This window comes from Onychomys torridus, chromosome 7, assembly GCF_903995425.1.
Source record: "Onychomys torridus chromosome 7, mOncTor1.1, whole genome shotgun sequence".
Lineage (NCBI taxonomy): Eukaryota > Metazoa > Chordata > Mammalia > Rodentia > Cricetidae > Onychomys > Onychomys torridus.
The window spans coordinates 116,213,006-116,229,447 of record NC_050449.1 but is presented as its reverse complement, the minus strand read 5'-3'; the positions used below and the strand labels follow the sequence as shown (position 1 = coordinate 116,229,447).

Sequence of the window (16,442 nt, the reverse complement as noted above, 5' to 3'; positions counted from 1 at the left end):
ACAATATTTCAGGGAACACAATACCAACACATTTCCCCTGTTTTTGTCTAAAATTAAAAAAAGGTTATAACTAATACAAGAAAAACTATCCAATAAGTATATACAATATATACAGTCAATAATTACATTAACAATGTCTAGTCCATTAACATTTGACAAATTCAGATAAAAACTCCATTATATATATTAACAATGTCCAGTCCAGTAACATTTGATAAACTTGGGCAAAAAAAATTTCATTACTTATCCTATTTAAAACAAGTAGTTCCTTTTTAAATGTAGATCCAATAATGGACTTTTTTTCCGATCATATCCATATTCTCTCTTTTTTCTTTTCATAATAGTTTCAGTAATCTACCTTTTGTCATTTTTATATCTTTCCCTTTTTCTTTTTATTGTAGATTCAATGATCTACCCATTTATCCTATTATTTCTTTATCTTTTTTCTCAGGGTAGATTCAGTGACCTACCTCATATCTATATTCTCCTTTTTCTTTTTTTAACAAAAACTCTATTTTTGGGTTAATTTTCAAGTCCTGTATCATTTGTCCAGCCACTGCATAATGAGAAAGTTCAGGGCTTGTTTCAAGTCCTTGTTCAAGTAGTCTGTCAGGCTGTATCATCTCATCTAGCCATCTCAAATTGTCCTGAGCAGTTTGAATTCCAAAGTCTATCTTTTGGTGATGTTAATGGCTTTACCATAGTCCATGTGGAATCATCTTTGTGGGGTCCTGTCATCCCTTTGAAGATTTCAAAGTCACTGTTAGGTGTAGTCATGGTTCCCTGCAGACTTGTTTGTTTGTTTGTTTGTTTGTTTGTTTTGTTGTTGTTGTTGTTTTTGTTTTTTGGTTTTTGGTTTGTTTGTTTTGTTTTTTTGGTTTTTTTGGTGCCTCCTCTGTGGTTTGGAGTAATCACAGTCTGATAAATGTCTGTCTCTGGGACCATGAACGTTCTTCCCTAGAAGAGAAAATCTTCACAGCAATTTCTCCCCACCATTTGCCTTGCCAAACTTTTCCAAACTGACCTTTGCCGAGGCTTTCTTGTAACACCATGGTCTGAGCAATTCTTCTCTGAGCAAGCAGTGGTAAACCCTTTGTAGCATCACCGCAGTTACCAACATGATGAGAAGAAGCCTGCAACTCAGAGCAGCAGCCGCTGCCTCCATGGTTCCACTGCCACCATTTGTGTCAGGGCCCTGGCTGAAGCTTCTCCTTAGCAAGCCTCAACTCAGTATCCTCCTTCCTCTGCCTTCTTCAGTAAATCCTACTGGTGTGCACCACCACAACTGGCTAAGTGTAGCTCGGGCCTGAGCTAGGGCCCACAAGGTCACAGGCAAGAGGCTTTTTCATGAATTCCTACCATGAACGTTGGGCGCCAGATGTTACGCCTGCATGTATGCGTACACACTAGATCTCATTATAGATGGTTGTGAGCCACCATGTGGTTGCTGGGAATTGAACTCAGGACCTCTGGAAAACCAGCCAGTGCCCTTAACCTCTGAGCCATCTCTCCAGCCCCCTCTTTTGAAGTTTTAAAAACTTGGGAAAGGCAGAGTATAATTTAGCATACTGTTTTAGTTAGGATTACTATTGCTAAGATGAAACATCATCACCAAAGCAACTTGGGCAGGAAAGGGTTTATTTGGCTTACACTTTTATATTGCTATTCATCATTGAAGTAAGTCAGGACAGGAATTCAAACGGTAGAAACCTGGAGGCAGGAGCTGATGCAGAGACCAAGGAGGTGTGCTGTTTATGGCCTATTCAACCTGCTTTTATATAGAACCCAGCACCAATAGCCCAGGGATGGCACCACCCACAATGGTCTGGATACTCCCCCAGCAAGCATTAATCAAGAAAATGTCCTACAGCCAGATCTAATGGAAGCATTTCTTAACTGAGGTTCCTTCCTTTCAGATAACTCTAGCTTGTGTCAAGTTGCCATAAAACTATCCAGCACACAAACACCAATATTTCCATTTCTCAAATGAACACTGCAAACCTTTTATCATTTAATATGTGGGGTTTTTTTATATAGAACAAAGAAATTTTTAAGGACACAATTAAAGGTCCCTGAAATTAATATCAAGTTTTCCCTCCTTATTGTAGACAAATCCTTACATTTTTTGCCCATGATACATTGTTTTTAAAATATATTTATCAACATAATATTCGTCTATACTTATGATGAGCCTTATGATTTGATACAAGTATGAAACACACAGCAACCAGATCAATGCTGTTATCATTTCTGTCTCCTCAGACATTAATGATTTTTGACATTAGTTATTTTTAAGTGTTATGGATTTTTGTAGATTAGAGTTGCCTACAGTGCTGAGCACAGCAGCAATGATTTCTGCTTCTAACTCTGGTGTTTTGGTGACTCTTGTCTAACCTCTGTCTTCACTCTCTGCCACTTTCCCTATCTTCTTTGAAATTCATTTATCAATTTCTAAATGAATGCAAAAATGAAGTATTTGTCTATGTCTAAATAGTATTCCTTTGTGGATATATACTGCACATTCTCTATATTCACTCTCCCATGGTTGTTTTCATATCCTGGATTTTTTACTGCAGTAAAGATGAGAATGCTGCTCTATCCTTGACACAATGACTTTTTTCATTTCCTTTGCAATAATATCTAATTGTGATTTTCTTGAAGATTAATAATGCTGACTTTTTGTTAATATATTTGCTGACTATTTGTGTCTGTTTAAAAATGTTTTAGATGTATTTGCTTTATTTGACATGTATGAGTATTTTGCTTGCTTGTATACATGTGTACTACATGTGTGTCAGGTACTCACAGAGGTAAGAAGAGGGCTGTTACCAGTGGTTATGAATTTCCATGTGGGTGCTGGGAACTGAACCCAGGTCCTCTGCAAGAGTAGCAGGCACTCTTAACCACTGAGCCATCTCTGCCACCTCCTTGTGTCTTTTTAAAGAAATGTCTATATAGGCCATTTATTTGTCCATTTTTAAATTGGGCTCTTTGCTATTAAGTTGTTTGAGCTCTAAGTAAATAGAATTAAGAAAATGAGACATATTTACAATAAAAATGTGAAATGCTTATTAAAGAAGTTCAGGATGGCACCAGGAAAGGAAAGATATTTTATGCTCATGGAATAGAAGATGTTTTAGTTAATTTTCTGTTGCTATGAAGAGACACTATGACCAATGCAACTTATCAAATAAAGCATTTAATTGAGGGTTTGCTTACAGTTTCAGGAGTGAGTCCATGATCATCATGGCAGTAAGCATGGCAACAGGTGGGCAGTCAGGGTGCTGGAGCAGTGCCCGAGAGCTTATATCTGATCCACAGGCTGCCATAACTGCTTCTGTTTTCTGTATAAACTATCCTATTACCTACAGACACAATTTTGTACATTTCTTTTCAATATTTGTATTTTAGTCCTTTTTTTCACTATTATTGTTGTTTTTACTGGAGTCTCAAGCACAATTGTTTTCCTGTACTTTGAGCCTGGTGAAATTCTAAGTGTTAAGTGAACACACTGACCAGTTCTTAGATTCACTATAAAGACTTTTGCTGACTACTTCTAGAGAAGAGGTTCCATGACATTGGTTTATCAGTGAGGTTGCAGAATAGTTGGTTGGTTTGGGTATTTTGTTTTCTAGGTACATCATTCTAAGTCATCCCATAGAGAGACACAACACTTTCTTCCCATTGTTTGTTGTTTTAGTTAGAGTTATAATTGCTATGATGAAATACCATGACCCAAAGCAAGTAGGGGAGGAAAGGGCTTATTGGCTTACACTTCCATATGCTGTTCATCACTGAAGGAAGTCAGGAACTCAAACAAGGTAGAATAGTGGAGGCAGGAGCTGATGCAGAGGCCATGGAGGGGTGCTGCTTACTGACTTGTTCCCCATGATGTATTCAGCCTGCTTTCTTGTAGAACTCAGGACCACTGGGCCAGGGATTGTATCACTCACAATGGGCTGCATCCCCTGTCACTAGTTGAGAAAATGCCCTACAGCTTATGGAGGCATTTTCTCAACTGAGGTCTCCTCCTTTCATATAACCCTAGCTTATATCAAGTTGACATACATCTAGTCAGCACAGTTGTTCAGCCCAGCTCCCTGCCTCAGGGTCTATGTCCTGACCCTCCATCCCTGCACAGCTCAGACACCAAGACCCTAACACCCAGTCTTCAAGATCTAGGTCTCACCTGGACATCTGTGACACCCGTTCTAAGGTTTGACATTCAGTTCCCTTCTTTTGGTTCTGGCACTTAGTTTTTCCTCACTTATTTTTGAGATTGGCTCTATGTCCAAGAATGTTATAATAACTGATTTTTTTAGACTGACTTTCCCCTGTTCCTTCCTTTCTCTGTTTCTTATTTTCTTTCCTTTCTACCCTATTCTGTACTGTTTGAAATTTGGACTTTTATGTCTTCTTCCTGAAATCTCTCATTAATGTTTAACACAGCTTAATCTTAGAGAATACCTTTACTTCCCTTTCAAACAATGTAAGAATTTTAAAACACTTTCTCTTATTTTCCTGTTTTTGCTTTTTTTTTAAAACAGAGGAATGATATTAAAATCCTGATCTTCCCACTTCTGCCTCCTGAATGCTGGGATTACAGGTGTAGGCCAGACTTGGTTCCACTCTTCTGTTTTGAATATGATTGTCATGCAGCTCAGGCCTTTTAAACCCATAACTTGCCAAATACTTCATACTTAGGATGCACAAAGCCCTGAGTTCAGTCCTTGGCACACACACCCCCACACACACACATAGGATTTTATTTGTTCAATGCTATTTCTTGCATTCTAACTATCTTTGGGAGAGAAGAGTTAACTTTAAAATACCTTCCTGTAGGGCTGAAGAGATAGTTTGGCAGTTAGAAAAGCTTGGTGTCTTCCAGCAGATTTCGGTTTAGTTCCCAACACTCGCATTGTCAAGTAGTTCATAGTCACCTCCAGAGAATCCAGTGTTTTCTTCTGGCCTTGTGGGCACACAAACACACATGTGCATGTACACGTACACATAACTAAATAAATCTTGTCTAAAGATATTGTCCTATAAGGCAAGCTCATTTGGTTTCTTTTTTTTTTTTTTTTTTGGTGGGGCATGCAGGATGTGTGACTCAAGACAGGATTTCCCTGTGTAAAAGCCCTGACTGTCCTGGAACTTGCTTTGTAGACCAGGCTGGCCTCTGCCTCTAGAGTGCTGGGCTTAAAGGTGTGTGCCACCATGCCTGGCAGGGCAAGTATTACAAACAATAAGCTTTGTTAGACTTTGCTTCCAAATAAAACACCTGTATTTGTCCCACTCCTTTCTTCCTTCCTTCCTTTCTTCCTTCCTTCCTTCCTTCCTTTCTTCCTTCCTTTCTTGTTGTTGTTTGTTTGTTTGTTTTTCAAGACAGGGTTTCTCTGTGTAGCCCTGGCTCTCCTGGATCTCACTCTGTAGACCAGGCTGTCCTTGAACTCAGAGATCTGCCTCTGCTTCCCAGGTGCTGGGATTAAAGGCATGTGCCACCCCTACCCAGCAATATATTATCATAGTCTTTTTAAAAATTATTTTATTTTATGTGTATTTGTCTACATGTATGTACATGCACCATGTGCATGCCCAGTGCCCATAGAAGTCAGAAATGGGTGTCAGATCTCTGGAACCAGAGTTACAAACATGTGTAAGCCACTGTTGGTACTGGGAATTGAACCCAGGTCCTTTAGAAGAGTAGCCAGTGAGTGCACTTAACCACTGGGCCACTTCTACAGCCCCTGGCCCCATTTCTTAAATAACTTGTCCCTAGAGTAGAGTTTTTTAGGTTAACAGTTATTTTCTCTCAATATTTTAATAATATTTGCCTTATAATTCTGGTTTCAGTTGTTGCTGCTGAATTTTTCTTTTATTATTTTGTCTTAAATTAATTACTAGTATGTGTGTTTGTGTATGGATGGATGCTGAAACACTTGTGTGGAGGTCAGAGGACTATTTTGTGAAGTCAGTTCTCTATCTTTACATGCGTCCAGAGGTTGAATGTAAGTTCAGACCTGCACTGCATGTATCTTTACTGGCTGAACTGTTTTGTCCACCCGTCTTTTATTTTTGTAAGTGAATAGTCCTTTCTCTAACTTCACTAAATATGTCCTTTTGTCTTTGGTAGCTTCGGTGAATTTAGCATGGATGTATTTTTATTATCTAATCCAGGCCTGAGCCTAAATAATATTAACCTGCTGGATTTATGAATCTATGATTTCTTTTCAGTTTTGGAAAGTTCATATATATTATTTCTTAACTGTTGCTTCTGTTTCTGTCTTTTCTCCTTGAAGATATGCATTTAGATCTATATTACTCTTTTCCCTCCTATTCCATAGGTCTCATAACTTTGTGTTTACATATTGTAATCTCTATATCGTAATTTTATTTGTATGACTGGTTGGCTAGTTTTCTTTCTACTTCTTTCTATGTTACTAGAAGGGAATCTGTGGTGGTTTAATGAGAATGTTCCCCATAAGCTCATGTTTGAATACTTGGTCCTCAGTTGGTAGAACTATTTGGGAAGGATTAAGAGGTGTGGCCTTGTTGGAGAAGGTGTGTCACTGGGGGTGGGCTTTGAGGTTTCAAAAGTCCAAGCCATTCCCAGTTAGCTCTCTCTCCTTCCAACTTGTGTCTTAGCTGCTGCTCTAGCATTATGCCTGCCTGCCTGCCTGCTGCTATCCTTCCCCCATGATGGTCATGGACTCCAACCTTCTGAAACCATGAGCCCCAAATTAAACACTTTTTTTTTTTTATAAGTTGCCTTGGTCATAGTGTTTTTGTCATGACAACAGAAAAGTAAGACAAAAGTTGGTACTAAGGAGTGGGCTATTGCTGTGACAAGCCTGACCATGCTGTTTTTTGAAGGAATATGGAAGACTTTGGGACATTGGATTAGGAAAGTTGTTGAATACTGTAAGTGGGGCTGAATAGACCATCCTAATAAGAGCTTGGAGGTCAGCAGTGCTGAGAACAATGTAGATTATGGATGCTCAGCTCAAGAAGTTTCAGAGGGGAACAATATTGCTGACAATATTAGAAACCATTCTTCTGATACTTTGGCAAAGAATGTGGATGCATTCTGTCCTTATTCTAAAAATCTGCCTGAGGCTAAATTGAAACATTTGGACTAATTTTATTGGCAGAGGAGATTTCAAAACAGCCTAATATTAACTCTTTTTTCATGGTTATTAGTAATCATTTTTATGTGGGGCTACAATGAAAAATAATAAGCAAGGCAAAAAGAAATATAAAATGTACAGTTTGAGGAGAAAAAAAGCACGAAGAATTTAATATCTGTACTAAAAGAAATAAGGATAGACCTGATGTGAAATGGAATAAAGGGAGTTATGTCCTCAGGGCAGACCCCACCCAGCTAATCCTACAACTTGTAAAAGGGAAATGCCTAAGGAATTTTCTGCTACTAAAAGCTACAACAAGGGAAGACGTTATGCAAATATAATTCAAGAAGGGGAACAGGCTCCAACTCAAATGGCTGAACATGGCAGCATTGGCCAGGTGGTTTTGGCTTTAGAGTCCTGAAGGATACAGTAGTAAAGGAGTTGTGGGATCTTCCTCTACAGTTAAGAAAAGTCTCTGAGGCCAGGTGTATAGCAGGGAAATCCCTGTATGGAAGCCCAGAGAAGCCATACATGTAGTTATAAAAATGAAATCTGGATTGTGTTGGAGACCCCAAGATGTTGGAGATGCTAGAATCACAGGAGGCACCTGCCAAGAACAGTGGAACCAAACCAAGAGAAAGACATGTAAGGGAAGAGCCATCTAACCTGTTGACAGCAGATATAGAGCAACAGGATTTGAAGTTTATCCTGCTTGATTTCTGTCTTGCCTTGGTCCAGTATTTTCTCACTATATTCCCATTCTTCCCTTTTGGTAGGGAGGTAATATACATGTCTATTCTGTGCCATTGTATATTGAAAGTATGCAATTTGCTTTTTAATTTTACAAGGAGTTTAAATTAAGAAGTTGCCTTGAGTCTCTGAAGAGACTTTTGATTTTGGACTTTAAAACAGTGTTCAGATTATGAAAGACTATGGGAAACTTTTAGAGTTAGATTAAAGTCATTTCACATTATGATATGGCCACAAGCCTATGACAGTCAAGGAGTAGAATGTGGTAGTTTGAATGAGAATGGCCCTCATGTTTGAATAATTGGTCCCTAGTTGGTGGAGCTTTTGGGGAAGGATTAAGAGATATGGCCTCATTGGAGGAGGTATGTCACTGGTGATGGGCTTTGAGGTTTCAAAAGCCTAGGCCACTCCCAGTTAGCTCCCTCTGCCTCCTACTTGCAGAAGGGGATGTAAGCTCTCATGCTCTAACACCATACCTGTCTGCCTGATGCCATGCTCCCCCCATGATGGTCATGGACTCCAACCCTCTGCAACCAGGAGCCCCAAATTAAACACCTTCTTTTATGTTGCCTTGGTCATGGCATTTTGTCACAGCAACAGAAAAGTAAGACAGAATCTTATAGCAAGTCACTTTTATAGATCTCAATTGGCTTGATTCTGTAGTTGGAAAGCATACTGGGCAAAAAGAAGTTCATAACGTTCTACACTCACATGTACAGGCTGTATATATAGCAAAAAAGAAGGGAAATAATACATAAAAATGGAATGAGGGTGATGGAGAGATGGTTCACATCTAGCTGCTCTTCCAGAGGACCTGAATTCAGTTCCTAGCACCCACATGGCAGCTCACAATTGTCTGTAACTCCAGTTCCAGAGGATATGACACATACATGTGGACATACATGCAGGCAAAACACCAACATACATAAAGTAAAATAGAAGAAAATGGAAGTGACTACTTAATTGGGTAAAACTTAATTTGTCTTATTTGACCCTTGTTTTAAGCAGTTGGCTGTCTGGTTTGCAGAAGCTGGGCTGAAATGATTGTCTGAGATTCAGCACTTGTTATAAAGATTGAAGTCTGTTATACATCAAGTTAGGTTACAATTCACTATGTACAAAGACAGCATTAGTCCAATTTAAGTGCATCTTTAGGTCAAACTACAATTGAATAGAATTTACCCTGAGACATAACTCTATGTCCACTAATTCTTTCTTCATTAATATCTAATCTAATATTCATATTACAGTGACCTTTTAAACCAATAGTTTTGTTTATTGTTGAAAACACTATTTTTTCAAAGTTATTTATTCCAATTGTTTATGATGTGGTGCTTTCAGTGGTAACCATGGGCAGGGAAGTGAGATCAGACCACCCCAGTAGGGAGTATTTCAACACTGACATTGTTTAGAATTGATGGCTCCTGATAATAATAGTGAAATTGTTGCTTTGTAATATTTAATATTTATTTAGAATTTTCCACAAGTGTCATCATATCCTTATCTGTTCCTAAAGCTGACTGTTCCCATTGAGATTACTTATATTTTTGTATTAGTCAATACAAAATGTTTGTTGCTGTAACAAAATACCTAACAAGAAGGAACTAACAGGGTATGGGATGCTTAATTTGCTTCCCAGAGTGAGAGAGTGCTATCTGTCATGGTGGAGAATGATTGTAGAGTTCATGACAATAGGGTCATGAGGCTGAGACTCTTAACTATTGATGGACCAGGAAGCAAAAAACAGACAGGAATTTAGGGCAGATTATAAAATCTCAAGACACTTACCCAATGACCTACTTTCTCCAATGAGAGTTCAACTCCTAAAGTTATATACACCTCCAAAGGTACAACAGCTGGGGACATACTCTTCAAACGCATGAGCCTATGGAGGACATTTCACATTCAAACTATGATATTCTACCTCTTGTTCCCTTTGACTCAGATGTGTAACTGGTGTCTTTTAATTACTCTCAGGCTGTCCAGGGCACAGGCCTGGCCTTCATTGTCTATACTGAAGCCATTAAAAACATGGAAGTGTCCCAGCTGTGGTCAGTGCTCTACTTCTTCATGCTGCTGATGCTGGGTATGGGAAGCATGCTTGGAAACACAGCAGCCATCCTTACCCCTCTGACTGACAGCAAGGTCATCTCCAGCTACCTGCCCAAGGAGGCCATTTCAGGTCAGGACACCAGACAGTGGAGGCAGGGCATGGGTGGGTGGGGAAATGCAAGGCAATCAGTGGAGGGGCTTCCTTAGGAGCCATGTGCTTCTAAGAAAACTCCATAAGGACTGTAGGAGTCTATCTGTTCTTGCAACAGTGTGCTACTCAGTCCTAGGAGCTGGCTAAGAACTCACCACAGCTTCACTTGGGTAGACTGGCCTAGGAGCTGTATGCGCATGTAATGTGGACTGCAGAGACCCAATTTCAGAAAAGATACCAAGTACTGGGAGGCTCTGAGGAAAGGGGAAAAAGTGACAACTCTCCAGCCCACACTCAAAGGTCTCCAGTCTTTGAGAGCCTACATCTGTTTTAGTTTTAATCAAAGGATAATGGTTATCAACTGTCCATTTCCTAAGGTAGGCATATGGCCTGTTCTCACACCAGAAGGAGCTCCTTCCACATAATCTCCAGACACACCCAATAGATCATTCTGTTCTGACTTCTAATGCTACTAGTTTTTGTCTCTGTTCCTGAAAGTCATTGAAAAAGATAATCTGGGCTTGACATTCAAAACCTCTGCCTCTGACGGTTCTATGTCCAGGGTAGGTGAAAAAGTGCTACATCTGATCACATGTTCTGGCCATCCAATGGGATGTGTTCTCTTCCCCTTTCCTCAGAGCTTCCTAGCACTTGGTATCTTTTCTGAAATTGGGTCTCTGTGCTCCACATTACACGTGCATACAGTTCCTTTCTCCTTAGGTGAGCATCTCAGGGCAGTCAGTGGCTGACATTGTTGTGGTATGGCAGTGGAAAGGGCAGGGCTACTATAAATTCAAACACGTTGTGGAAAGCCCTAAGGAGTCAGAAGAAAACGTGGAAAGATTGGTGGTTAAAGGCCAGAGCTCAAATATTGACTCTGCCATGTTGTGCTATAGGCAGTTACTTGACATCACTAATCCTTGGCATCCTGTTATAAAAGAGATTCCTGGCTGCTACCTTGGAGTCTTAATAGGGTCTGATACATGACCAGAGTCTGGCATTAGATAGGACTTACATAAACTGTATTTTCTTCCCAAGCCAATCCTTATCTGGACCCACACACCATATTTAAGCCTTTTCCCTGGTCTATTTCCCATATTCTCTGAGGCTAAGTTGTTGGGATCTTCAGCATCCCCAGACTCTCAGCCATCATGGTGTCACCCAAAGAGCAACACCTGACTGTTGTTTCTTTTTCTGCTCTGAAATGCTCTGCAGAACAGTTCCTATAGCTCATGTGGGTTTGAACCCACCCTCCAAAGCACATCTAGGGATTTATGGTTCTTGTTGACATCAAATGTATGATGAAAGGCAGAGAGACTCAAAGAGATGAGCAGTGATCTTGTGTTCCAGGTTTGGTGTGTCTCATCAGCTGTGCCATTGGCATGGTGTTCACCATGGAGGCTGGAAACTACTGGTTTGACATATTCAACGACTATGCAGCCACACTGTCCCTGCTGCTCATTGTGCTGGTGGAGACTATAGCTGTATGCTATGTGTATGGGCTAAAGAGGTAAGGAGATCCCAGACCCTGCCTGCCTTCTATGTGGGGCAGATAAGCTGCAGGGCCACACTCATAAGAAAACCATCTTTCCTCAGTGGGCATGCCTGTTTTAGATACCAGAATTATCAGTTTGTTCTTTGCTCTCAGATCTCAGCTATCTCTTGCTTCCTCAGTTTGCCTGCATCCAACAGTTTCTTTCCATTTCCTGTTTGCCGTTTTGTATTGTGGCATGTTTCCCTGTTGGCCCTACTATACTCATGGCTTTCTGGGTAGGAACTCAGTCTCCAGGACTAGATTCTGTAATCTTCCACCAACATCAGAACTTTTCAAGAAAGCTGACCAGGGTCCAGTTTGAAAACTCTGCCTATGAATATGGTCGGATTTCTGCCTTGGTACCCTGGCCAACACTGGGATGTTTTTTGGCCTCCCAAGTGATGGTATGTATATCTGGGGCCAATATTACTGAACAAGACAGGTTTCAAGCCAGGGAAATATCATGTCATTTGGGGATCTTGTAAAAAAACCAGACTACTGCCTGTAAGAGGTTCTGGTTGAGGAGATCTGGGTTGAGGTCCAAGAACTCAGACATTCCTTGGTGTTCTGGGGACTACATGCTGAGACCTACTAGTGTAGGATTTGGTTTTCCAGTTTTCTGTCAAGCAGCAGCAGGAGCAACAAGGAACCATTGAGAACCGAAGGCCCTCCAGTCACTCAGTCCTGTTGAGTGAGGTCATAGAAGGGGATTCAGAGTCATACTACAGATGCTGTTTGAATGTGATCTGGGTCAAAGAGCTGTGCTCTCTCTTCCTTGATTCTTCCTGATGATCTAAACTGGTTTAGGCTTAGGTAAAACCAGCCTTGACACTCTGGTAGGCTGTCCATTAAGAAGCATTCCCCACTGTCTCTTGAAGAGCCAGGGTTCCATGACATACTGAAGCATCTCCAGTTACCAACTGTTCAGTAGATAAGTTAGGTAATCAGATTGATGGCTTTCCCCCAAGGACTCAGAGTCTTGAAAATGCTTGGGAACCTAAAACGGGGATTATACTTTGTAGCATTCCCAAACCGACTTGGGATTTTTATCCTTTCCTCTTATGCACTCCCTCAGCTTATGACATTTTGAAGTCCTTAAGTATTGGGTAACTAATTTCTGGATTACCCATTGTGAAGAGGTATAAATAAATGGTCACCTTAAAAAAATGCCAATTTTCAGGGAGAAAGAGACCTGGCCATGAGGTGGGTGTTTCAGAGTAGAAGAAAGCTAAAGGGAGGCCCGAACCTCAGCTCTCTGGAGTGACTGAAGAGGGACAAAGTTATATGCCGGAAGTGGTGGCAAGGGATGGGAAGAAGGAGAAACAAAGGGAATCTTGAAGTTCTGTTGGTGATCCAGACCAAGGCCAGGAGGAACTTTTTGCTCATTCAGGAGACGTCGCCATCTAGTGGCCTCCAGTAACAGGCTCCTCATTCCGCTGCAGCCCGCTGCGCAGCCTTTCTCTATTCCAAAGTGAACAGGGGAGGAACAAGAAGCACACAGCCCTTCCTGACCTTTGTCCTGGTGTTCTCATTGCACATTCATGACTAGAGTCCAGCTCAGTCAAGTTAGAAAGTAGCAGGCAGAGCTCTGCACAACCACACATGGACTCAGTAGAACAGACATGTATGAGGAGGCAGGTGGCTGAGACTGCAGCTGCTGACAACGGCATTTTATTTGGCCCCAGTCCAGGGAGCAGATTTCAAGGCCCTGGTCTGAGGTTACCTGGCCACCTAAGCTCTGAGAGCCCTCATCAAATTCCATCAGAGCCCTGGTCTCCAGCCTCTCTCCTGAAAAATAGAGAGGTTGCTTAGGTCCCTAAGTGCTGAAATGCTTTCAAACTTACACTTGAGTATTGTAACCTATAGGACTGACCCATCAAATCCATGGTAAAGGAATGCTTCAGCACTTTTATGTGTAGGCAAGAGAGCCAAGAGAGAAAAAATGAGAAAGCTAGAATATGGCCAAGATGAGAGAGTACAGAGGGTGGTCTTTGGGTTTCAGCCTAGAAGCTTTGCTCTTACTCCATCTACGTGCCCTTCTATGCCAAGGCCAAGCCCTTCCAGACACAAAGTGACTGCTCTGTGACCATCTCTAGGAGGCACTAGAGAATACTTGGAACCATCACTGATGGACAGAGTGGGTGGGCAGAGACACAATGTCACCCTAGCCTTGTGGACTGAGAGGACTGGCATTCCCCTCCCCCATGGACCCTGATCCCACCTTCTCTGGGAACTAGCCTCTGGTCCACATCTGGGGATCTCTGAAGGCCAGCACCAGGGAGGTATCCCATGACCCATTCTTTATTGGTCATACTCCCTCAGGCAGCTTCAGCCCATTTCCCTTCACCTCAATACCTCCCCCAGGATAGGATCAGATGGGTTTGGGGGCACATTCAAACATCATTAATAACCAAACAGCATCTTCCTAAAGGGCAGAGGGTATGCAAACTGGAGCCCCTCCCACCAGAGCATGAATAAACCTAGGCTCTCTCTCTCCTTGTGGTCCAAACAGATTTGAAAATGACCTTCAGGCTATGACTGGCCGCACCCTCAACTGGTACTGGAAGGCCATGTGGGCATTTGTGAGTCCACTGCTCATCATCAGCCTCTTTGCCTTCTACCTGAGTGACTATATCCTCACAGGAACACTACAGTACCAAGCCTGGGATGCCACTCAGGTACCTGATGTTCCTGCAGGGATGGGGAATAAGGGCAGAGCCCATGATATCACTTCAGAACACAGGAAATCATTGCTGTGGTGTGGGAAGGTTACAGGTGATAGCATGGGAAACATCAAGATGTTTCACAGACGCTCAGTCCAGTACAGCAGAACTGGGCTGTGAGTTTTTAACCATGATGCATGGAGAGAGTAAGAGTCACCCACAGAATCCCAGTGGATCTTTCCCTAAAAGTACTGGTTCCTCTGGTATGCCACACTAGATATATTTATACAGAGCATTTCTACCACCACAGAAAGTTCTAGTCCGTGCTAAATGTTACATTACATTTAGGGCTCAGAATACGGTACTAGAAGGATTGTTTCTATGGCATTCTTCTTGGAGAGCTTCACATACAGTCTCTCACATTCATATGAAAAAAGAATTATCTTTCTTTATGAAATATAGAAAAAAAATGGGCATGGTTTCTCTGAAGACTTGCTGTGAATTTCAGGGTAAATGGAGTACCACAGTCCTCTTCTCACTGTTCAGCATCTTCCCCTTCATAGAAGCCTTAGGTAAACAGTTCTCTTGGACTTGATAGGAGGGACATTCCCCTGATACTCAGTCTCTTCTCCCAGGGGCAGCTGGTGACCAAGGATTACCCCCCACATGCACTAGCTGTCATCGGTTTGCTGGTGGCTTCATCTATCATGTGCATCCCCCTGGTGGCCCTGGGGACTTTCATCAGGAATCGCCTCAAGATGGGAGACTCGGCCCCAGTGGCCTAAGAATGGACCTCCCAGAGGCCGAAGTCAGCCACTCTCTGTTTCACAGTTACTGCCTGCTGGTGGGAACTCCTTGGCTGGAGTGCTGGTTTGGGGCCTCCTGAGTCTGTAAAGAGGACTAGGGAGTTTAGAGAAAGAGGACTGCCTTGGGAAGGGGACCACATCCTTTAGGGGGACCCTCCATCCCTGGCCATCTAAAGGTCATACTTTGTAGCCTCCTTGTCATCAGGGGTTAATACCAGTACTGAAGATCATTGTCTCCTTGATTCTAGAAAGTCCTAGAATTTAAGGTAAACTGTCATTAGAAACTTGACTGTAACTCTTAGGAGCCAAACAAGCACTTCAGTTTTTTTGTTGTTGTTGTTTTGTTTTGTTTTTGTTTTGTTTTGTTTTGTTTTTTGCTCAAAAGAAAACAATATTCTAGAGAGCAATTGCTTTTCAACCAGTGTCAGAGGTTTCTGAAGCATGAAAGGTGACATAGTAGAATTCTTTTCTTTAAAGTCACAGTGAATATGTAAATTCACTACTCTCTAAATACTACCAGGATTTAGTGGCCACTAAGGGAAGTTTTGCTGGGACTCCAAAGGAGGTCACCTTTCTCAGAATCTAAGGTTCTTCACAGTGGGCCAGGACTAACCTCTCTACAACTCTAGACTGTACAAGGAATCTGAACAGACACATCGATCCCTAGGGTTTCAGTGTCAGATGCATTCATAAAGGTACAAGTAATTTTAACTTTCCTACAAACGTCATTTACAACCACCTTCATTCACCTCTCTACATAATGTTTTCTAAAATGTATATAAATCACACAGTGTAGTGTGTAGCTGAAAACACTCCATATTTATGGTTGTTATCCATCCATCATATGAATTTGTCTTTTTTCTTTTTTATCATAATAAAATGGATCAAGGTTATCTAGACTGAGAGTCCTTACTGTACTAGAAATCTTTGCTGAGCTCATGGAATTGAAGGATTTCTTTGGGTCTATATGTGCAGATACCTTTGAAGACACTTAGACATCACTTGGAACATCAACAAGAGATGTCTTTTATTTCTCTCTCTTTTTCCCAATGGTAAGAGTAGACACTAGAAAGGTCTTTGGTGTATATGTATTAGTGGGGGTGAAGAGAAAATTTTCTGGCTAAATGCTTGCTACATTTGCAGAGGACCAAAGTTTGGTTCCCAGCATCCATGTTGGGAAGTCTACAACCTCTGATAATTCTAGTTCTGGGGGATCCGACATCCTTTTCTGTCCTTGTGTTCACCAGCATTAACATATACAAACACACACAAAACACATACACATAAATTAAAATAATACATATATAAATTGAAAATGGTATATAATGATGATGTCTTTCCAACAGTAGTATAGGACTA

General features: G+C 41.3%; 1 protein-coding gene across 3 annotated transcripts in view; it reads left to right on the top strand.

Moving 5' to 3' along the window:
• LOC118586959 (sodium- and chloride-dependent transporter XTRP3A) overlaps positions 1-15,976 on the top strand; it is a 39,645-nt gene extending 23,669 nt beyond the window's left edge. For all 3 annotated transcript variants that reach the window (XM_036192428.1, XM_036192430.1, XM_036192429.1), the window contains 4 exons: positions 9,855-10,059; positions 11,431-11,590; positions 14,127-14,292; positions 14,913-15,976. In XM_036192428.1, the coding sequence (XP_036048321.1) occupies positions 9,855-10,059; positions 11,431-11,590; positions 14,127-14,292; positions 14,913-15,062 (681 nt within the window). In that variant the 3' untranslated portion in view covers positions 15,063-15,976. The remainder of the gene's footprint in view (positions 1-9,854; positions 10,060-11,430; positions 11,591-14,126; positions 14,293-14,912) is intronic.
• The last annotated feature ends 466 nt before the right edge of the window (positions 15,977-16,442 follow it).